The sequence below is a fragment of the Dendronephthya gigantea genome, unplaced genomic scaffold, assembly GCF_004324835.1.
Source record: "Dendronephthya gigantea isolate DGI-Jeju-01 unplaced genomic scaffold, DenGig_1.0 000104F, whole genome shotgun sequence".
Taxonomy (NCBI): domain Eukaryota; kingdom Metazoa; phylum Cnidaria; class Anthozoa; order Malacalcyonacea; family Nephtheidae; genus Dendronephthya; species Dendronephthya gigantea.
Window position 1 is genome coordinate 124888 of NW_021163114.1, and position 23233 is coordinate 148120.

At 35.3% G+C, this 23233-nt stretch overlaps 2 protein-coding genes across 2 annotated transcripts in view; one reads left to right on the plus strand and one right to left on the minus strand.

The window, feature by feature from the left end:
• LOC114534643 (fibrillin-1-like) overlaps positions 1 to 23233 on the minus strand; it is a 95798-nt gene that overhangs the window by 2422 nt on the left and 70143 nt on the right. The window contains exons 33-40 of the mRNA XM_028556112.1: positions 13519 to 13644; positions 12935 to 13060; positions 12316 to 12441; positions 11601 to 11726; positions 11018 to 11143; positions 10403 to 10528; positions 7766 to 8290; positions 5462 to 5574 (exon numbers count right to left, since the gene is read on the minus strand). Coding sequence (XP_028411913.1) covers positions 5462 to 5574; positions 7766 to 8290; positions 10403 to 10528; positions 11018 to 11143; positions 11601 to 11726; positions 12316 to 12441; positions 12935 to 13060; positions 13519 to 13644 — 1394 coding nt within the window. The remainder of the gene's footprint in view (positions 1 to 5461; positions 5575 to 7765; positions 8291 to 10402; positions 10529 to 11017; positions 11144 to 11600; positions 11727 to 12315; positions 12442 to 12934; positions 13061 to 13518; positions 13645 to 23233) is intronic.
• On the plus strand, positions 3356 to 4207 carry LOC114534649. The gene is made up of 2 exons (XM_028556120.1): positions 3356 to 3660; positions 3922 to 4207. Exons 1-2 carry the CDS (start codon positions 3357 to 3359, stop codon positions 3984 to 3986), a joined length of 369 nt encoding a protein of 122 aa, XP_028411921.1. The 5' UTR covers position 3356; the 3' UTR covers positions 3987 to 4207.

The following is a 23233-nucleotide window of genomic DNA, read 5'->3' on the forward strand; positions in this document are numbered from 1 at the left end:
ATTAACGATGGCCTTAAAAATTATACTGCAAATACACCTTGAAATTGATGCCGATCACAAAAAAACTGTATTCCATGTGTAAAAGCGTTATCGTATGCGCAAATAAACGTCAAGTTATTTTTGTTTTAAAGAATACTGATAGAATAAAAATTCATTTTTGATCGGCAAATATTTTTATTGTATACCATTTTTTCGGACGGTTTAGGGTGTCGATAATCGTATCATATTGTAGATATTTCTAAGTTTAAACCAATTGGCACACTGTGGGACCTATATTACATTATACTACAATGTATATGGAAAAAAACAGTGCCTGTTTCAAGGAATTCTAAGCGAATGGTCCTCGCGAAATTTTACTAACTAAAGATATTAGTCACTCCATTTTCCCTACATTGAGCAAAAATTGAAGGTTTTATTTTGTTGGTTTTAGAATACTCTAGCTATTGGTTAAACAATAAAATGTTTGATAATTATGTAGCTCTAAGATCAAATATCATCATAATGGAAGCCATATTCTAGCAAGAAACTTAAAAAAAGGATTATGAGACTTTTTTATTTTGAAAATGTCAGCTTTTTGCATGACTGAGCACAAACATGATGAAAGGCTTCACTTAATTGAAAAAATATTGTTTAATATTGATTGGCACACTCCAAGGTAGTTTTATTCTTGAAGTTTATGTATCACACTACAAAATAAAGGTGGTTTTAAAAAATTTGGGGTGGATGGTCCTCGCAGAATTTGACTATTTTCATTTGTATTTCCATTGGGTTCAATTAAGGTGGTCCTGTGATGTTTTCCAATCCCTGGTTAACTCTCAAGGCTTGTCCAGGGTTATAACTTGCTCTAGATATAAAAACTTGTTTAAATTGTATTTTTTAGCCTTAATTATCTATCCACAAGGTGTTTCTTTGGCAACAGTGATTTACTTGTTAATTAAATAATTGGATTTTGCATTATTTTTGCCAACATTAGTGCATCTTTTATAACCCTCAGTCTTTCTAGAATATTGGCAAAGATGAAAATATTGCAAAAATTGGCTTGTACAATATGAGTTTGTGTGACAAAATTACAATGTTTCAACATAAAACAGATTTTCTATATACACAACCTGTATTTACTTGAATAGCCCAGTGTTGCTAACTGATTTTTGGATATAAAATAAGAGCTATGCTGTCAGCTGTGTAAACAATTGGCTTTAAACCCATTTTATATTTCTATGGAGATTGTATATGGTTTTATTTATCCTGGTTAAACAAACACATGTTGCACAAATTTGTGCAAATACAGGCCCCAGCTTGTCTCTGGATCCTACATCCTAAATGCCTATCTCTGGATCCTACATCCTAAATTTGTCTACAACATCCTTTCTTGTTAACCCCAGATTTGTCCTGATAAATCTCTTATAGAGGAATTTTCCATTGCATGATAAAAAATATGAAAAATCCTTATTTACATATATGAAAAATCCTATATTACTTTTTATTGCAGACTTTCTTTAAAAACAGTGGAAACAACTCAAGATTGGAAAAACACTTTTTATTACTATTATTGTTATAATATTTTAACAATAAAGCCACATTATAATTATATATTACCTATACTTATAGTTTTATAATTTTGGAATGAACTGTCCCATGATTGACCCATCAATTGTCCTACATGAGTACATGTCCTATATTCTGTACCCACCACACAAGGAATTGATTGTTAGAATAGAGAGGACAGTTGTTTTTTAAATAAATCAAAATAGTTTGACTTCCTCCTTGTTTGTGTTGTTTCTTGAAAGAGATTATTTAGGTCTTTATTATTGTTGTGATAAACTGATAGGCCGTAGGATGAGCATCCAAAAGATGCTTAGAAAACGGATTCCGTTGCACCCCTCGTGAAACTACATAATTTTCACATGAATCAATAGATAAAAACTTACTTTATCAGAATCCGTCGCTCCCCAAGCGAAACAGGTGCACAATTGGGAAAACAATCCCTCCAAAGTTTTCTATATTCGCGCTTCGAAATATTCAAATCGCCATTGTTTTAGTAGCAAATGCGCATGCGCTTGTCAGCCAAACACGCACTGCGCACGCGCATAAGCACGCACATGCTTCGAGTTATGCAAAATAATCATGGCTGAAGATATTTATAACACTCGAATATCCTCATGTTTTATTCATTTTGATGGCGTTACGGAGCAACTTTGCAAAGTTACACGCCAAAGGCGTAAGAAATTTCTTGAGTGTAGGTCCAAAATGGGCCAAACTTAAATGTCAACAAGCTGAAATAGCTAAGAAATCTTACGAAAACATCGATGACGGATCTGTCAATTCATACATGGAGAAGAACCCTGACAGCATTAACTGAGAATGGTACCATCATATGAAATGCTGGAAGAGATTTTGTGATGAAGAGAAGATCCGTAGACAACAGCGAAAGGAAGAAAAAGGAGAAGGCACTAGCTCTGAAACTGTAACTCCTACCGAAGGACTACATGTGAAAGTGGAACCAATGGAACCAAGGCGAAAAATTACACGACAATCAGTCGCAGACGTTAATAAGACCCTGCCTAAAAGAAACGAGCATGTACTTCCAGAGATATGTATTGTTTGTGGAAGAGATTCCTCTTAGTTCTCACTAGACAAGGTATGGTCATTTTGATAGATATAATATACTAGTGCAATGTGCACTAGTAGCTGGTGCAATGTGCACTAGTAGCACAGCATTCTCAGTTTGGTTTTAAAATATCTTGAATTGTGGTCAATTAAGTTTATTTAGTCTTAGGGTAAAGTAGTTTCTAATGCTACAAACATCCAACTGTGTTATTAGCAGATATTAAGTTTAATAGTTTTGTTCACATCAGGTGACTAAGAAGAGAAGAAGAACCCCACTCATGTTGGCAGAAACAATTGATGCTGGTCTTCTACGTACAGCTGCCGAGAGAAAGAATGATGAACGGATACTCGTGTAAATCCGGGGGAAAGACTGTGTAGCACTGGAAGTCCACTATCACAAAGTTTGCTACTGCAATCATACAAATTTTCTCACCAGAGAGACAAAGAAGCAATTGGAGACTGAAAGATCTACAGTGTACGAGAAGTCTTATGATGTCTTCTGTAAGAAAGTAATCAAGACTGAGGTCATCGCAAATAAGCAAATAAGGTACATGAAAGATTGCTGGAGAAATTTGTTATCATTGCTAAGGACACCGAGAATGTGGATGCATCTAAATATAGAGCTTTTAAACTCAAGCAACGACAGATGAAAAGTTATCCCCAACTTGTGTTCTATGTACCGAAAATGAGAAATGTTAGTGAGATTGTATATGTGGAAAATTTGGATTCTTCCGAATTAGGAGGAACATATGTCAAACAAGTCAGAAAACAACGATGAAGACTTTGATGAAGAGAGCTATACCGGTACCATTGATGATGATGATCTGAATTCCAACACAGAAACTGAGGGAAATTCTAAAGTCAATGAGTTACAAATTCTATACAATGCTACATTGATTCTTCGCCAAAAGGTCCAAGATATACCAAAACTGAATCTTCCTTGGCCACCATTGGCATCTGATTTGACAATAGATAATGTGCAAAAAGTGGTTCCATGTGAACTTTTTAATGTATTGGCTTGGACTTGTGGATTCTCTTCAGAGCCAACTTTAAGTGAGTACGTGCCAATTGAGGGCAAGAACAGTTCCAAACTAACATCAATTGTACAAGACCTTGTGAATTTAGCATCTGGGGTAAGGAATCTTACACCCAAGAGCATAGCACTTGCCATGGCACTTAGACAACTGACAGGTTCAGCCTCAGTAATTTCTCTATTGAGTGGCTTTGGACATTGCATGTCACACTCATTTGTATTGTGCCATGAAACTGCCCTTGCACAGATGAATATATCCAATGATTCTGCTATTCCTCCAGGCTTTGTTAGTGATGTTCCAACTACTCTTGCATGGGATAATGCGTTTGGCCAAGGCTATATTTAAGCGAAATATTTAACTTGTTTCTTGATTGTGTGAGTTGTATGTATATTTATATATTCTCCGTCCTGTTTGATACAGGTGGGTTTTTTACCTCACAAATTTTTATTGAATTAAGATGTTAATAAGTAGAATTATACGTTAAAACGGTATTTTGAAACAATAGCCAATAAATTGAAGTGATTTAGCATATGAGCAAGCAAAATGTACAATGTGTTTTAACAATATTTATTGTGTGTGTATTTATTCGTTAATATTACAAGGTTTGATCTTTATTCTGTGATTTTATTTTGTTATTTTTACACGGGAAATCGGGGAAAACCCACAGGGAAAATCCATTTTTCCTGTCTGCGCGTGCGCAGTGCGAGTTTGGCTGACAAGCGCATGCGTATTTGCTACTAAAACAATGGCGGTTCGAATATTTCGAAGCGCGAATATAGCAAACTTTGGAGGGATTTTTTTCCCATTTGTGCACCTGTTTCGCTTGGGGAGCGACGGATTCTGATAAAGTAAGTTTTTATCTATTGATTCATGTGAAAATTATGTAGTTTCACGAGGGGTGCAACGGAATTGCATCTTTTGGATGCTCATCCTACGGCCTATGATCTTCAACCTATAACACAGAGCATGCAATAATAAACCATCCACTCTCCCACTGCAACCCAAATGCGAGTTTACCGGTATCTGAAACTATTGTTCATATTTTCCAAGACGTGTTGAAGACCTAGGAATAAAAACCGTAACATTTGAAATTTTTATTTTATCACAAGGCTTATAAATCACTAAAATCAGTATATTTCAATATGTTACACATTGCCATTGGTGTGTGTCACTCCTTCGCGCTAATAAAAATGTGCCCATGGAAAATTATATCATTCAAAATACCAAAAAAATTGAACGAACACTCACCTGATGTTCTTCTTTATTTCAAGGAGCTTTTCGCCTTTTGAAATTCTCCAAAAGTTAGTAAAACAGCTGTCACTCGACACGAAAACTTGACCAAACTTGTAAATTCAAAATGGCCGCGAAGCATATTCTAGCGAAGGCCTGGTTGCTAAGTTTTGAGCCTTTTTCACAAAAAATACGCGATTTTTAAAAAAATCTCCTCTTAATTACAAGCGTCTTAGTAATTAAACTGATTTAAACTAAAAATCCAAAACTTTTACATAGTTTAAAACTTAGAATCATATATATAAAAACTTAACTTTGCTATAGACTTTGTTACTTAAATGGTATGTATGAGTGCAATAGCACTATGTTTTTTGTAATGTATATACACATCTTTGCTTCAAGTAAATTTGTAATTAACGTAAGCTTGTCTTCCTCGTTTTTTTTTATTTCATTAGCTATTCAGTTGTATAGTCGCTAGTTATTATAGGCGTGTGAAGTCTAGGATGTATGTTTACCTATACGGTTTTCCGCGTAGCATAATTTCGAAGTTAACTTTAAATTAAATTAATTTAATTTTTACTTCGACATACCTCAATTGTTATCCGCGAGGCAAGCTCCCTGTACTCTTTGGATGTATTGTCAGTTAATTGATCAACCCATTTTTCACTTTTCAATGTTATTTTAGATTCCACGTGGTTCTTTTCTACGTCCATATTAAGCAAAATTCAAGAGAAGGTGTTTGCACGAATTATATTCAATAACATAAAAAGCAAATTTCGGATAAACAAGACATCTTGAGAATCAAAATATAATTCAAACAAGACGCAGATTAAGACTGTAAATTTTCGACTTTATTACAAACTCATCTTTAGACAGAATGAAATACAATACTTTACAACACATATATATATACAACACAGAGAGAGAGCGCACGTGTCAATCCAGCATGTAGGCGGAAGGCCGGTAAACCAGGCAGAGCGAAACATGATAAGGTTGTGAATAAAACTAAATATGTATGCTAGATTTACAACAATATGTTATATATAGATTTAAGGAAGGAAAAAGAAGACCCGAAAATTAAAATATAGAGAGATTAGTAAACAGATCAGTAAAGTAGATCAGTAAACCTTATCTCGGAAATCGGGGCGATTTTCTGCTTATAAATCTTGTCTCAATAAAACTTAATACAAAGATTTCTTTCCAAACCGGTAAAATTCGTCACAATTTACGACACTAAAAGGTTTTCATATTTTGTTTCCAACAAAGACAAACTTCCCTCTTTATCTCGTAGCAATTTAGTATATTTGCTCTGCGCTGCGGGAAAACTTATATTAATTGGCATGACGCAAAGGTGCCTTTTTGTACGTTTGAAAGAGCATTCTACTAGGCTCTAGTGCGGTAGGCCAACATTCTCTGAGTGTGACACGCTCAATCTTAAGCCACACTACAAAACCAATTCTTACCACTCAACGATATACCTTTATCTTTGAATAACCCTTCTCCTATTGAGAACTTAGCTTTCAATAACTGTAGAATTCTTCACATATAGCTAAATTGAGTAACTATCATATTCTCGCCTTTCTTGAAGCACTCTTAATCAAACATAACAAACCTTTCCTTAACACTGGACTTAAAGCCACTGTTCACTTAATCTCTCTAATAATTAATGACTTTTGCATAATAGACCAACTTTTGAATAGGCAGCAAAAAGGAAATTTCGAAAGTGCAAACAAATTTAGTAAAAACCAAGTTTGGCTGCAAAATATTGTAAAGTACGGAAAATATAGCCATGCGAAGTTGGCAGTTTTGTATACTTTTTTACTACGGCCGAAAGTATGTAACTAAATTAGTTAAACGCTTCCGGACGTAGTAAAAAAGTATACAAAATTGGCTACTTTGCGTGGCTATATTTTCCGTAATACTTGACATTTTACGGCCAAACTTGGCAATTATACTAATTTCGGTATGCGCTTTTTAGCTGTGGTGATTTATTTCCTTCTTGTTAGCTAGATCGTAAGTTGGTCTATTATGCAAAAGGTCCATTGTCGGGTCTTTCTTTTCCTTCCTAAATCTATCTAACATATTGTTGTAAATATAGCATACATATTTAGTTTTATTCATAACCTTATCATGTTTCGCTCTGCTTGGTTTACCGGCCTTCCGCCTATACATGCTGGATTGACACTTGCCCTCTCTCTCTCTGTTGTATACATATGCGTTGTAAAGTATTGTATTTCATTCTGTCTGAAGATGACTTTGTAATAAAGTCGAAAATTTAGCTACAGTCTTAATATGTGTCTTGTATGAATTATATTTTGATTCCCAAGATGTCTTGTTTATTCGGAATTCCTTTTTACTTTACTTTTTTAAATTGTCTGCTGGTCATGGTTTTTATATTCAATACCAGTGATAAGAAATTGGGTACACAATTTAGATCCAATTAATGTAAATTTAAAACTAGGGACACGGGCATGCAGCATCCCCTCGCCATTTTGAACAAAGCTAAATATTTCATGAATTACCTTACCCTCTAATCTTATATTATAAAATGCGTTAAATAAGCCCATAGCCTATGATAGGTGATGTTTCAATTTTTTCGGATTAGTAACCGGCTCGGGGATAATTGACAAACAACTTGGGCGCAAGGTTCTTTGATTGAACTCCAAATCAGTCATGATATAAATCATTATGGTTAGCGGTTAGGGTTATAGGGTTGATAATTGAATGCGGGAAAAACCAAGGCCTCGCAACAAACATCCTTCAACCTCATTTAGATTGATAAAAGATCGAGGAGACATCTTGTTGCAGGGGAATAATTTTAATTACTCATTAATATAAGAAGTGTTCCGGCTCACAGCATAAAAGTATTCGTGTTTTCTTAATAAAATACATACCTTTCACGTTATTAAGTTCACAATATTTTCCATCGCCTTTAAATAATGGTGGACATTTTTCACAGGTATATCCCTCCGAATTCAGTGCGGAAGAACATTTGAGTCCAGGAAAACAGGGCTGCTCGCTGCAAGGATTTGAGCGTTTTTCACATTTTTCACCGGTGAATGGTTCCTTACAATTGCAAATATAGTCGGATTTCTGCACTGGATAAGTGATATTCTGCTTTTTCTGACATGTACCATTTTGTTCACATGGACATTGCATCGCTTTCACATTGAGAACTAGAAAATTCTGGGCACCCTTTTTATCTTTAACCAGTATATAAACACTTCCACTTTCTTTAAGTTCCGGTATTGTAAGAAAACCGTTTTCTGTGATTTCAGCCGTGGTTGCGGTTCCGTTTGACATTAACTCAAAAACTAGATCCTCGTCCTCGGGATCGCGTGCTTCGATCGGAATTCTGAAGTCCATATTCAAGATTGCGTAGACTGAACTTGGAGTATTTATAAGCGGAGATTTATTTTCTATAGAGGTTTTAAAGCAAAAATTTTTATATTCTCGAAATTTAGTAAACTAAATATTAAATATATTTATAAAAGCACTACGTGAATTAGTCTATTGCAGAGCTTTCGATCCGGCCTTCATCGATGGTCAAGGCCATTCGTATCTAACTCACCGAAGCAATCATGGTAATCATCACCAATAAACCCGTCTAGGCATTCACATGTGTTGATACATGTTGCATATTTATGGCAAACATCCGGAATTTTTATGCATTCATTAACGTCTAAAATATTAGCCGTAGCCTAGCAACAGAAACTCGCCTTCGAGGGCACCGTGTCACAATTCTTTCTTATCCAACTTTATGCCCTAGCCATCCATTTGATCAAAAACAGGTCCTTTATTAACGATTTAAAGTGGATTTTGTCGCGCGGCTATGCTGGAGAAAAATTGCACCTTGAAATGTTGTTGGAAACAAGTTACCGCCTTATGAAGATTTCATCATCCGTGTGTATTAATATCTCTGACAAAAAAATAGAAAGCCGAGGGCGAGCTGGCTGATCATTGCAGCCGGAAAACCTTACTAACGGAATCAGTGGCGTAGCGAGCTTGCTTGCATGGCAATTTAGTCCTGCTATGCAAATTTGATGTTATTATTTTTATTCATTTCTTTATAGAATTTCATTGTTTTCACAGTCAACAAATACGAAAATATTAACATACCATGACTGAATTGTCGGGCTGGCTACGCTACTGTACGAAATATAAGAGATACTGCATGAGGCAAAATTAATGAGCACACTACGTGTCAATTTAATTCGTACTTCGAAACTAAAAAGACTAACTTCGAAAAGTAATTGCAATTTTAAACACGATTTTGTAGAACGCCTATGGTTAGTAGATTTTTTGTAAATGATCGAAGATAAAAATGAAATAAAAATGGTGTTCAGGTTTATAGCCTCCCGAGCTTTATGCGAATTAGAAAGAATTTAAGATGCCAAATCATGGGACACTCAGATATGGCAACGCAAAGCAGTGTAAAAGCATGCAATAATACATACGTATCACACGACGTCCTGAAATGAAATGGATCAAACCAAGCGGGATCCTCAAGAGGCAATAAAGCTCGAAATTTCATTTGGCTTTGGACATTTCCAATTCACTGCTGATTCTGGTTTATACATTGTATTAATGAACAGTACTAAAACCCAACAAACCGAACCTGCACTCTTAAAACTTATTAAACATTAGGAATCATAAGGAATTGGTGGAATACGAAGATTTAAACGTCCCCGCGTCACGAATGTATATGAGTATATTATACCTTTGTTTCTACATATTTTAACTCACGTTGCATGCCATGCGTGGCCGACGCATTAGAGGCAAATTCCCCTGCCGCTGCATGTTTAAAAATTCTTCTGCCGCTGTTTAAATTTGCTCTAAATTATACTAATTTTACAGTCTACCATCCCCAATGTATCCTTCCAAACATTGACAAAAATAACTTCCTTCAATATTTGTGCAAGTAGCATTTTTGTGGCAAATGTCAGGAGTTTCCAAGCATTCATTCACATCTAAACATTATTAATTATTTAATTGATTGAGTAATCACTTTGATATTATCCCAACGAGGAATCCACAGAAAAGGCTCATTACAGGAAGTGTTATACAGTAACTTTGCAAATCAATATAAAACTAAAGTTCAATTTGAGTTTCTTTTGTAGAAGGTTGAAAAAGAGGCTCAAATATGTGTTATTCATGCCCGAGACTTTTGATCATAGTTGTTCTAGGTCCCAGCAATTGTACCGTCACCCAAAAGATCATAAATCACCAAAAAAAAGTTAGAAGAAAGTATATAACGCCTGTTTTAGAATTTTTCATGTATTTACATGGTCGTCATAGAATTTTTAGTATAGAACGCGGGCAGAAAACGGCCATACCATCCCGAAAATAACGGAAATACTTAATTGTTGTCGTACTTAACGACAGAAAATAGGTACCATGGAAACCTGTTCATTTCCACTGGTCTAAATGAGACGCTTCAATTTTTTTATTCCGTGTCAAAGTTTAAATTCCCTCAATATCTCGTTAAATAATATATTTAGTGCACCTGGCTTCTTAATTAAAAAACTCACCAGAACAATCAATGTAACCATCGCCAATGAAGCCGTTCATACATTCACAAGTATAATTTCCTTTAGTATTTGTGCACGTAGCATTTTTGTGGCAAATGTCAGGAGTTTTTACGCATTCATTCACATCTAAACCGTGCAAACAATTATGTTTAAATACACTTTTGAATATTTGCATCACCATAAAACCAAATGATATCGCGTATACGTGATATGTCGTATAACCTTTAAAGTGTTTAATTTCAACACACGTATGCCTACGTCACATAATAATCAGCATTTTCCCGTTTAACTTTATTAGGGGAAGTTGATCAAATTATTTAAGATTTATTACGTCGTCCGGTATTAAAGATTTTGCGGACCAGTCATTGGGCGAAAGGTTCGCGCTAAGTTGTATAGAAAACACATAGAATGGGGAAGCTTAACGCTTTTTTGAAAGCTGTTGAAAAAATACCATATGGCGGGCTGAGGATGGCTGAAACTCCACGAAATATTTCTTAACCATTTCTCATCTCTATATGCAGATAAATTTCCACTTTTCCATTCCTAGCTTATAGACTTTCCTTCACTTTCTAAATTTATTCCCTTTTATTAGTTTTCTATTATCGAAAAACTCACCAGAACAATTATGTCTACCATCCCCAATGAATCCTTCCAAACAATGACAGGAATAATTTCCTTCAATATTTGTGCACGTAGCATTCTTGTGGCAAATCTCAGGAGTTTCCAAGCATTCATTCACATCTAAACCGTGCAAACAATTGTGTTTAAATACACTTTTGGATATTTGCATCATAATATGACCACAGGATATCATGTGTGTTGTAATTCTTATAACCATTAAAATGTCTTCGACATGTGTACGCCTACGTCACATAATTATCAGCATTTTCCTGTTTAACTTTATGAGGGGAAATTCATCAAATTATTCAAGATTTATTACCTCCAGTATTCACCATCGCGACGATGTTGTATAGAAAACACATTTAGATATGAGCGAACTTAACATGCTTTTTTCAAAGGTGTTGAAAAAAATACCATTTCGGCGGGCTGTGGATGGCTGAAAGTCCTCGAAATATTTCTAATTATTTTCCTCTGAATATTCAGATAAAGGTTCACTTTTCCATTCCTAGCTTAGAGGCTTTCCTTCACTTTCTAAATTTATTCCCTTTTATTAGTTTTCTATTACCGAAAAACTCACCAGAACAATTATGTCTACCATCCCCAATGAATCCTTCCAAACAATGACAGGAATAACTTCCTTCAATATTTGTGCACGTAGCATTCTTGTGGCAAATGTCAGGAGTTTCCAAGCATTCATTCACATCTAAAAAATGTTAGCAATCCATTGAGAAACCACCGCCACGTTGTAATTTGCGCTATTATACCGACATGAAATCCACAGAAAAGACAACATTATAGGATTTTTCATACAGGAATGTTTCATGTGAATGCGAAATCAAGAGTAATTTCTAGTTTTTTAGCTAGATACGGAGGTGGAATCAAAACGAGGCTTAAATGTGTCATTTCACCACAATTTGGATATCTAAGATTATAGTTGTTCCATGCAGTTGCCAAGGCAAACTCCACCCAAAAGACCATAATTATTGACCACGAAACAATGCAAGAAGAAATATAGCGCCTGTTTTAAATTTTATATGACTGCATGTATTTACAGGCATGGTGCGTATAGGATTTTTGGGGTGGAAACAGCCTGATCATAGCCGAAAACAAAGGAGATACTTCATTGTTGTCGTACTTAGCAACAGAAGCTATAGGTACCATGGAAACCTGTCCATTTCATATAGTCTAAATGAGACGCTTCAATTTTTTATTGTGTATCAAAGTTTAAATTCCCTCAATATCGCGTTAAATATTATATTTAGTGCATCTGGCTTCTTAATTGACAAACTCACCAGAACAATCAATGTAACCATCGCCAATGAACCCGTTCATACATTCACAAGTATAATTTCCTTTAGTATTTGTGCACGTAGCATTTTTGTGGCAAATGTCAGGAGTTTTTACGCATTCATTCACATCTAAACCGTGCAAACAATTATGTTTAAATACACTTTTGAATATTTGCATCACCATAAAACCAAATGATATCGCGTATACGTGATATGTCGTATAACCTTTAAAATGTTTAATTTCAACACACGTATGCCTACGTCACATAATAATCAGCATTTTCCCGTTTAACTTTATTAGGGGAAGTTGATCAAATTATTTAAGATTTATTACGTCGTCGGTATTAAATTTGCGGACCAGTCATTGGGCGAAAGGTTCGCGCTAAGTTGTATAGAAAACACATATAGAAATGGGGAAGCTTAACGCGCTTTTTTGAAAGCTGTTGAAAAAGATACCACTATAGCGGGCTGAGGATGGCTGAAACTCCACGAAATATTTCTTTAACCATTTCTCATCTCTATATGCAGATAAATTTCCACTTTTCCATTCCTAGCTTATAGACTTTCCTTCACTTTCTAAATTTATTCCCTTTTATTAGTTTTCTATTATCGAAAAACTCACCAGAACAATTATGTCTACCATCCCCAATGAATCCTTCCAAACAATGACAGGAATAATTTCCTTCAATATTTGTGCACGTAGCATTCTTGTGGCAAATCTCAGGAGTTTCCAAGCATTCATTCACATCTAAACCGTGCAAACAATTATGTTTAAACACACTTTTGGATATTTGCATCATAAAATAACCACAAGATATCACCTGTGTACTATATCTTAACCCTTAAAGTGTTTTCAACATGTGCAGGCCTACGTCAAATAATAATCAGCATTTTTCTGTTTAACTTTATGGGGAGAAATTCATCAAATTATTCAAGATTTATTACGTCCGGTATTCACGATAGCGACAGTGTTGTGTAGATAGCACATCTAGATATGAGCGAGCTTAACATGCTTTTTTGAAAGCTGTTGAAAAAAATACCACTATGGCGGGCTGAGGATAGCTGAAATTCCACGAAATATTTCTAACCGTTCCTCATTTCCATATGCCCAGATAAATTTTGACTTTTCCATTCCTAGCTTATAAACTTTCCTTCACTTTTTAAATTTATTCCCTTTTTTTAGATTTCAATTATCTAAAAACTCACCAGAACAATTATGTCTACCATCCCCAATGAATCCTTCCAAACAATGACAGGAATAACTTCCTTTAATATTTGTGCACGTAGCATTCTTGTGGCAAATGTCAGGAGTTTCCAAGCATTCATTCACATCTAAAGAATGTTAGCAATCCATTGAGAAACCACAGCCACGTTGTAATTTGCGCTATTATACCAACAAGAAATCCGCAGCAACATTATAGGATTTTTCCCACAGGAATGTTGCATGTGAATGCGAAGTCAACGATAATTTTTAGTTTCTTAGGTAGAGCCGAAGGTTGAAACATAACCAGAAATTCGGGACATTACCAATTACCATAAAAGTTCATAATGCCAGGATTTTGCAAACCAAGATGGCTTCCTTGTTAATATAGAATTATAAGGCACGTGACGAAATTTAAAAATTAAAGCAACTTTTTGTATTATTTGTTTATTTTTATATTACCTCTAACAGTAATGTCATTTCAGCAACTAACCATTATATTGCAAGAATATAATTATAATAGTTAATTGTTGAAATGACATTTTTGTGGCAAATATCAGTAGTTTTTACGCATTCATTCACATGTATAAGCCGTGCAAACAATTGTTTTTAAATACACTTTTATATTATTATTTGCATCATTGTATGACCACATGCATGCAGGATATATACAGCGATATCGCTCTTAGCTCGTTGGCACTTTTTCCGTTATTACCGTTTCCTGATAAAATTAATGAAACTTTTCTCTGAGACTGAAACGTACCTGAACAATTATGGCGACCATCGCCAGTAAACCCGTTCAGACATTCACAGGTAAAGTTTCCTTTCAAATTGGTGCAAGTGGCATTTTTGTGGCAAATATCAGGACTTTCTACGCATTCATTCACATCTAAACAGTAATGTAAATTGTATGAGTTGACTATATACGCATGTAGTAGCCCTTGGGGCTGCTTTCCAATGTCGCTTTTTGCACGTACGTGCACGCGCATAAAAGCTTAAAACATTGTAAGTTGCTATTTAATTTTATTCCAGAAAAACACACCAAATCATCAACAGAATCCAACTCTTTGTTTTTTTTCTGCAATAAAATTATTTATATAATTATAACAATTAACTTATAGAAGGTTTTAAACTTTTACGTGCGTGCAAACACAAAAGACCCGACAGTGGAAAACAGCCATAAACGAAAAACTTCCCAGGAAAATTTTCATAAAAGTTAGCCTATGACTATGTCCAGAAATATCACAAAATATGTAGTTTCTTTTACTCTTAAAACACTCTTATCTAAGATTGAATAATTATATAACAGGAAACGGCCTTAATAGCTACCTGTGCAATTCATTTTTCCGTCGCCCGTGAAGCCATTTATGCACTGGCACACGAAGGATCCATTTTTCTGAACACACTCTCCGTTGATGTGGCATACATTAGGATTTGAGTCACATGGGCCAATTTCTTTTTATTTGGAAGTATGGGAATAGCATTATAGTTATTGTGCCTTAAATGCATATGCGCGATGCTATTAGAAACAGACCTATCAGTCCTATCTGCATGAACTCAATTTTGGTTTTAAACTATTCGCACGGCGTGAAACGCTATACATACACCGATCTGGCTCGAGTTGAACACTCGCGACTGAACAACAATTAAATCAACAACTAAAACAATTCTTTTTGCCTTGAAATATGACTCACTTGATAGGGTACTAATTCCGTTCGGAAACTAATGTATATAGGAATACCCCCGAATTGCATGCGAGCGGATCCAAATTCTGTGTAACGGACGTTGGATTGTTTGGTTAGTATGCGCAAGTGCGAAATTTAATTTCCAGTTTATTTGCAAAATTTTGAGCTTTGTATGTCGTTTTATACAGTGCATGGTAGGGAATGATTTTTTTATATTATTTTAAGATGCAAAAGCCTATAGACGACCTAATGCAGCAACAAACATGCAATATTTATGCACTTTTATATATGGCTATTTCTTGCAAAGAATGACAGTATGCTATTAGCTTTCAACTAATTTGGGACTATCAAGTCGTTTTAAAAATATAAGCTTCAGTCTGGCTGGCTCAACCCACAATTAATGGATCTTCTAGCTACGGCCCTAGTTGAAACGCGAAATAAAACGATACTTAAAATACTTCGTTCACAAGCGATTCGATCGCGAATGTTACCGCTTTACGGTCCAATCCATTGAGTTCCTTTGAGACACTGAATTAAAATAAATACATACCTCTGGTGCAGTTTTCCCCATTTCCTGTATACCCCCATGGACAAGGTCCACAACTGAATGTTGCAATCATATCTTTGCATGGGACGTCAGCGAAACATGGATTGGATGCACACTCGTTCACCTTTAAAAATGCGATGGTTAGAATACTCATAAAAATGCCTACAACAAAAACTCGTGCCATTTCACATTACAGTACTGTCCAGAAATAACCTAACAAAAGTTAACCTAGGTCAAACCTCGGTCTGATCGCGGTTTTATAACCGAGATCAGACCGCGCGCGGGGTAGAACCGCAGTGAGACGGAGCTTTAACCTTGGCCTAACTCGGTCTGACAGACGTTGGCTTAAGATTTTTTCGGTATTCGTTGAGAAGACTAGCTCACATTGCTTTTTTTTAATGACTCATAAAGTTAAAGTTAACATTTAGTTTATACTTTTACGAATAATAATATAATCATTACGGATTAAGCCGAGCAAAAACACTGGGACAAGGTAGTAAAAGTAGGCGTGGCGGGGGTGTGAGTTTTTGTGCTTGAGAAGTAATGTGTTATGATAATGCCTTTGTGATGCTTTTGGTCTTTAAAGGTCGCAAATTTAAATGTCTCCTGAATCAAGGTAAAATGTCTATTTCGTGACAATTTTTGGGACTGTGTTTAAAAAAATTCGACTCAGTTTCATGCCATAATTCAATTTATTCCACTCTAACTAAAATCTACGAACAGAGTCGCCAAGAATTTGGGTTTTTGTTATATTCACAAAAATACATTCGGGTTTCCCAAGGGATTTTGCGGTGAAATGTAAAATATTTTCACAAAAAAACTTAAAATGGCCTGAATTTTGAGGAAAGAAAATAGAATGGAAAAACATTATTTAGCTTGGAACACGTTTACACAAATCTCTTTAAAACTTTACGGCTGACTTTGCGCTCAACTATAAATACTGAAACTTCTTTTACTATAATCGTTAATTGAAGTAACAGATTTAATTCATGAAACAGCCAAACACGGTATATAATGTTACCAAATGACTGGAGAAGAATTACCTCAATTTCACAAAGACTGCCAGTGTAACCTGCAAAACATGAACAGGAGAACCCGGGTTGTTCATTATTACAAGTTCCCTTTTGACAAGGTTTCGACACGTCACATTCGTTGACATCAAGCTCACATAAAGTACCGGAATATTCAGCAGGACAGGAACAGATGAAATTTCCTGACCCATCCAGATAACGATAGTTAGGGAAACATTCTCCTGAATTTTGACATGGACATGTCTTGATTACAACAGAAACATTAAGCATAGAATAAGCTCCACATTCGTCAGTGACGTTAAACTGAAACACTGTGAATTCAGTTGTGTTTTTCGTCCAAGTAAATAAGCCATTTTCTGTAAGAGTTGCACCAAATATTTCATCCTGCGCAAATTTGTAATGGATTTTCCTATTTTCAGGATCTACTGCGTTCAGTTGTACCCGAAGTTGTTTCCCTTGAAATGCATGGAAGACAGCTGGATTTGTAAAGTTAGGTCGCAGGTTATCTAAAAAATTAATTTCTCAGTAAGTTTAAACACAGTATATTTTATTGCATATTTTGCTACATAACCATTATATACCATATATAAACATACAAAGGAAGAAAGAGAATAAAGACAAAAACATATACGATGATCAACATCTCAACTGCACGCACGCGAGTAGTTGAGTTATATAATATATATATATATATATATATATATATATATATATATATATATATATATATTGATATATATATATATATATATATATATATATATATATATATATATATATATATATGTATAGCTACGTCTCTGGGATTCTGGAACAGTACTCTCAGCTACGAAGACACTTGCTTGCATGTGTGTATTATGTAGTGGAAATGCATGCATGCACGTAATATCCTGGCTGAAATTACTTCTACGCTACATCGCAAAAAAGGAAATAATGATATTTTGGTATAGGAAAATAAAAGCTCTTTTGGAGAATACCAGTTCTGTGGATTATATAGGTCTTATACAGAGGTATATGCGTATTATGTTTGCGTTCTTTCGAAACATGCAGCGTTATTCAAATACAGCAGCATGTAGTTTAAATAAATTCATGCTACTACTAGTTTTGTAGGTCCCTAAGTATAGCCCATCCAGTTGGTTGAATAATGGTGGTCAAAATATTACTTCAACCAGTCATACACACGAAATGAATATTTTAAAACTTAAATCTACCGACCATCGCAATTATTCAAAATACATTTTAGCGAGACGATGTCAGAATAATTCGCTTTTCTTTATGGACTTTACTATAGTAAACATTACAAGATTTATTTGGTTTTCATAAGAGATGTTATCTTTGACGCTTCGAAAATTGAATTAATCCCCGAGTCGGTGCGGAGCACCGTGCGACGGTACTAATTCCGCTCGGATATTTACACCCACGATGTGCAAATGCGAAATCAAAGTCGTCCGCCATTATGCAACGGACCTTACGCTATGGACGGTCTTTTACGTTAGATTTAGATTTTTTAGACGGTCTTTTACGTTATTACATTACAGGGAAACTCCATTGTAAAATATACTTGTGGTCAAGACTTTCTACGTTTCTTAACAAAAAAAAACAAGACGCCTACTATAGGCGTTATATGATCGCGTCTTTCACAGCGGCGTAGCCAGCCCAGCTACATGCAAATTTTGTGTCGTAAATGTTCTTAATAATAAAAATGAGCAATATACCGAACTATAGTCGCATGTTGAAAGCAGGAGAAACAAACAACAGCCCATTTCGAAACTGCTTGAAATCCTTTAGTGCAGGCTTATTCTGCTCGGCGTGTGCAGTTAGTTGTATGTGTAATGAGTGTAAAGATAAAGATAGCACTTGCTAGCATCTTGATCGCTTTATTGATTCTACTTTACTGCTTCGAAGTTCGAAGGTGGAACGAAATATGCCCGATACGAACGAAATATGTTGTATAAGTGAATACAACACGTGATATAGCTAGCAACTTACATGTGCGTAGGTTCCCGATTAGGGTGATATGGCCTGCAGCTAGCGACGCTGGGGGTCGACCCGAGAGGAAAATAATAAAAAAAAGCAAGCCGAAACTATAGACGCGATCAACAAGACCAAATTTTCGACCGAATTCAAAGCGTATAATGAAGTCGGAAGATTTTACACTTTTGATAATATCTCACCTGGCACAGCTTTAAAAAGACATTATTTTATGGTAAACACAACTTTAATATTCTGAAATGTATTTCACTATAAATTAACCTGAATGTGTTATGTGATAGACGATATTATAATTTCATTTATAAACTCCTTTTTATAATGACAAAAAGATAATCAAATAAAAGTATTCGCGTGCAAAAGCAAGTCGAGGCCTATGACTTAAAACATCGAAAGTTGTATGAGACGTCTAATGTTGTATTTCATGGTAAATAATCATTAAAATAATTTACCATAACACTGACTATAGATGAATAACTTAACTTCCCGAAAAAGGTAAGAATCTTGTCGTATTTTTGCCATTTTTTTCACAAAATTATGCGGATAAACTTTCATCGTTTGAAACTATGCGGCCGTTGCGAGTTGCTATGACCTAATCTGTACCATCATGGTTATTGACTAGAGTGCATCCACTTCCAGAAAAATATTTCCATACTTCTTTTCTCACATACTCAAACATACTCACATACCACCCTCTAAAACCCCCCAACCCACATAAATTTTCTAACTATCATGCATGTTACCATCCTTATGCTTAGCTAATTTCGTTTAACTGAGGGGAGGATTTGCTGCATGCATGTATTCTAGTATTAAATTAATTTGTATATTTAAATCTAAGCAGGAAAGGCGAGAGGTACGTAAAAACAATAAAGATTAGTTTCAAAATAAGTGAAGTACCTACGTTAAGATTATTGTGCCACAAATGCATGTATTTGAGAAATATTTATTCTGTAGACTACACAATGCTATAAATAACATAATTATTACCTCGTCGTTCCTGCCATGATGTTGTTGAAATATTCGGTAGACATTGTTGACACCAGTCAGTAGGATGGCTTTCGTTTTGTGCAAAACAATGTCCAAAAATTAGGCAGGAATTATTCTGTTTCAAAAGAAATCACATACAAAACAGAATGCACATGGTATTATAATTGATGGGATAAAAGATGAAGTCAATATGGTTCAAAAAAGCCGAGGATAACATTCTGATATTGAAATTTTATTTTATTTTAAAATTATAATCATGCGGATAACCTGGAATCGTGTAATTACAAAAATTTATCGGAAGAGTCTGCATTCTTGCAAAAAAAAGCAAGAAATGTGAAGCAATTATAATGATACCTGATGCATTTCATAACGTGCAAGAACTCGGGAAATATTATACGTACGATTCATGGATTAAGGGAAGGAATTTTTGCACAATTCGCTACTAAGAGCAATTCTTTGTATCAAAATTCAATATGGTTGCCCAAGAAGAGAAAAATACCGACCTTAAACTCACATCCAGTACTAGTATTACAGTCTTGACACACAGAGTCATACGTGATAAATAGCATTGAATTTTTTGAGATGTTGATCCGATTATTGGAAATCCCGATCCTTAATCCAGCAGCTGTAACCCCCACATTGTCATAGTCACCGAGATTGACTGGTGACTCAGGGAGTGAGCATTTTACTTCCGCAAAGTCCACTTGTAAACCAGAAGAAATCATGGTAGCATTGCTTGGTGTCCATGCTGAGTCAATCACCTTTGCGGATAAGAAACATGCTGTTGCACTTGTTGACAAAAACATAGATAACTATTCAATAACTGTTTAATAAGTATTTGGGCTGAGTTAACGTGCAGATAGCTATAAATAACCCTTTGTATGATTATCGCTTCAAATAAATTCGCTCCGAGAATCTTAATCAGGAGAATCAGTGTCCCCTTTTTATTACCTTGTATTCCTTAAGATGACAGGTCAGATTTTCCGATGCTACCAGTGGGAATGCATAAATTCCAACATTTCGACAAGGTCGTTTCCTCACATCACACAATCCAGCCTTTCGAATATCAAAGACAAAAGGCCTGTCTTTTAAAGATACGGAACAGTCAGGAGCAGTATAATCTTTATCGCATATGCACGTTGCATTAGAACAATTTCCATGATTTGAACAATCACTCGGACATAGATATTCAAAAATATCTGTTGCAACTTCAAATTCACCATCGGTGTTGTTTTTGTAATATGAGGAATTTGTTAAAATGTTCTTTTTACAGCTGGTTTCCATCGCTGCAAAGTTGTCCGTTGCCCAAGAAATATCATCAGTCGCCTTTGTAAAACATAGAGATACTAAATACTTCCACATGCACGCTTTAACATTCGTATATTTAATATTTATACACTATTATATATTATTTATATATCTTGGAGTCTTTTTCCAGGCAATTATGATATTTTTATGCTCGTTTGTGGCACGTCTACTTATATATTGAATGCGTCAATGCGATCCTTTGAATTAAAAGGGTATCTTAAATCTTAAACAACTTAGCGTCAGATGTGGCATTACGACTGCCTAAAACAGACAAAAACTCTCCTGACGAAGCCCCTCAGGTCGAAACGTCGAAACGTGTTTTGTCTCTTTTAGAGAGTTGTTATACCACATTTGATGCTAAGTTTTTGGAAGACGCTGCCACGCTGCTCTCTGGTTATATTGGGACGTATCGGCATCTTAGCCACCCTTTCCCCTGCAGCAAAAGCATGGAGGCGGCTCAATTTTAAATTTGAGAGAATTGCGTTGAAAACGTTCTCGCGAATGTTTATAATGACGATGTCATTATACAAATAAAATTCTAGTCATACAAAATTCGAAATAAAGGTATTTTGTAAAGAGTTTATACTCCTGAATGACACTTTTGTCACTGATAGCAGAAAAATGGTCCGAACATGTTGTGTACCTTAATATCCGAAATGCAACTTTCAACAACGCTGTCTAGGTTTACTCCGGTTACAGTCCCGCAACTTTGCCCGCCTTTCGAGTTTCTTATTTTTTCGTTGCAAATATTGGTTACTTCTGCCTCTGTGAGGCCATTTGGCGTGGGCCATGTTGGAGAAGTTATTGTTATATTTGGCGGATTAAATGACGGTATATCATCCTGATCGTCAACAGTGTCATCGGGTGAAAATAAAGCACGTTTTCTTCTTCGGGTATTATTTGGCGGTTCTTTCCCACACAATCCTAAGCAGTGAAATATGCGTCAATTCAACTTATTGCTAAAACAAAATTTGAAACGTACCTACTCTTCAAGCAATTTGCTAGCATTTTTGCAACAAAGTTTAGAAGATAGGGTTAGATAAGAGCAATAATTCTGTTAGAGTTCCTAACATTTTCCATTTCAAAATTAATCGGGTAAACTTAACATTACCTCTACTCCCCCCGAATCTTTTGTAGTCGCTTATTTTCTTTTTTAACCCCCACCCCCTCATGCCAATCTTCGAAATTTTAATGAAAAACACACAAGACCTCCTCCCCGTTAATCTTAAATAGCGTTATAGAAAAACACTCAACTATCTTATCTTAACTATCTTCACAACCAAGCATGGTATCATATTAACAACTTCTTATGGAAATTACTCTGATCGAAGTTAAATTCCTTCTCGACAGTAAAGAGTTCTAACTTCTATTGAACAAAATTACAAAGAAACTGAATGGTAATAAATATGTTTTGATGGATAAAGTTTCGATTTTGTTGCTCGCTGTGTTTTTGTATATTAAAAGCGTGTCGTTGTCAAATTGATCTCTATACACATTTAATAAACAAATTACTTCATGGTTGGCTCGTTTGTACGATTTTTATTATGCACTTGATGCGAAGGATCGCAAACTCACTCGTTCGCTGCGCTCACTCGTTCGTATTGCGATCCTTCACAACTCGTGCATAAAAATCGTATTAACTACACAAATTAGATCTGAGTTTCTGTAATTCTTTAGCCGCCCTAAGCTGGTTTTCCACTAGGCAAAATTTTTTAACCGAACAAAATTTTTCTTCTGATATTCTTTTAAATTGTGAGAATTCGACCGGTAGCGGCTCCCTTGACCGGTGACAATTGAAAAGACACGTGACAGGTCACATGACACGAGCCGTTTTATAATACTGCAATATAAATGTTATTGTTTATTACCAGTGGCGTAGCCAGCCCGACGATGTTGTCCCGCTATGTAAATTTTGAGTTATTATAATTATTCATGTCTTTAGAAATCTATTGTTTTCACAGTCAGTGAACACCAAAATATTAGCATAGCGGGACAAATCGACAGGCTGGCTACGCTACTGTTTATTACCATGGTGCATCGAAAGGTAGTTTAATAAAAATGATATCGCTATCATTTGTCGCAATTATATTCAAAAAGTTTTGATAAAGAGTAGAATAACAAATAAAACATACCTTCAGTCGACTGACTTAGACCATTACCATTGTCGTCTGTA

Excerpts from the sequence above, each read along its gene's own strand:
- LOC114534649 (XM_028556120.1), top strand. The coding sequence starts at position 3,357 with ATGTCAAACAAGTCAGAAAACAACGATGAAGACTTTGATGAAGAGAGC. Across the intron at positions 3,661-3,921 it reads CTCTTCAGAGCCAACTTTAA|GCTTTGTTAGTGATGTTCCA; the intron begins GTGAGTACGTGC and ends CTATTCCTCCAG.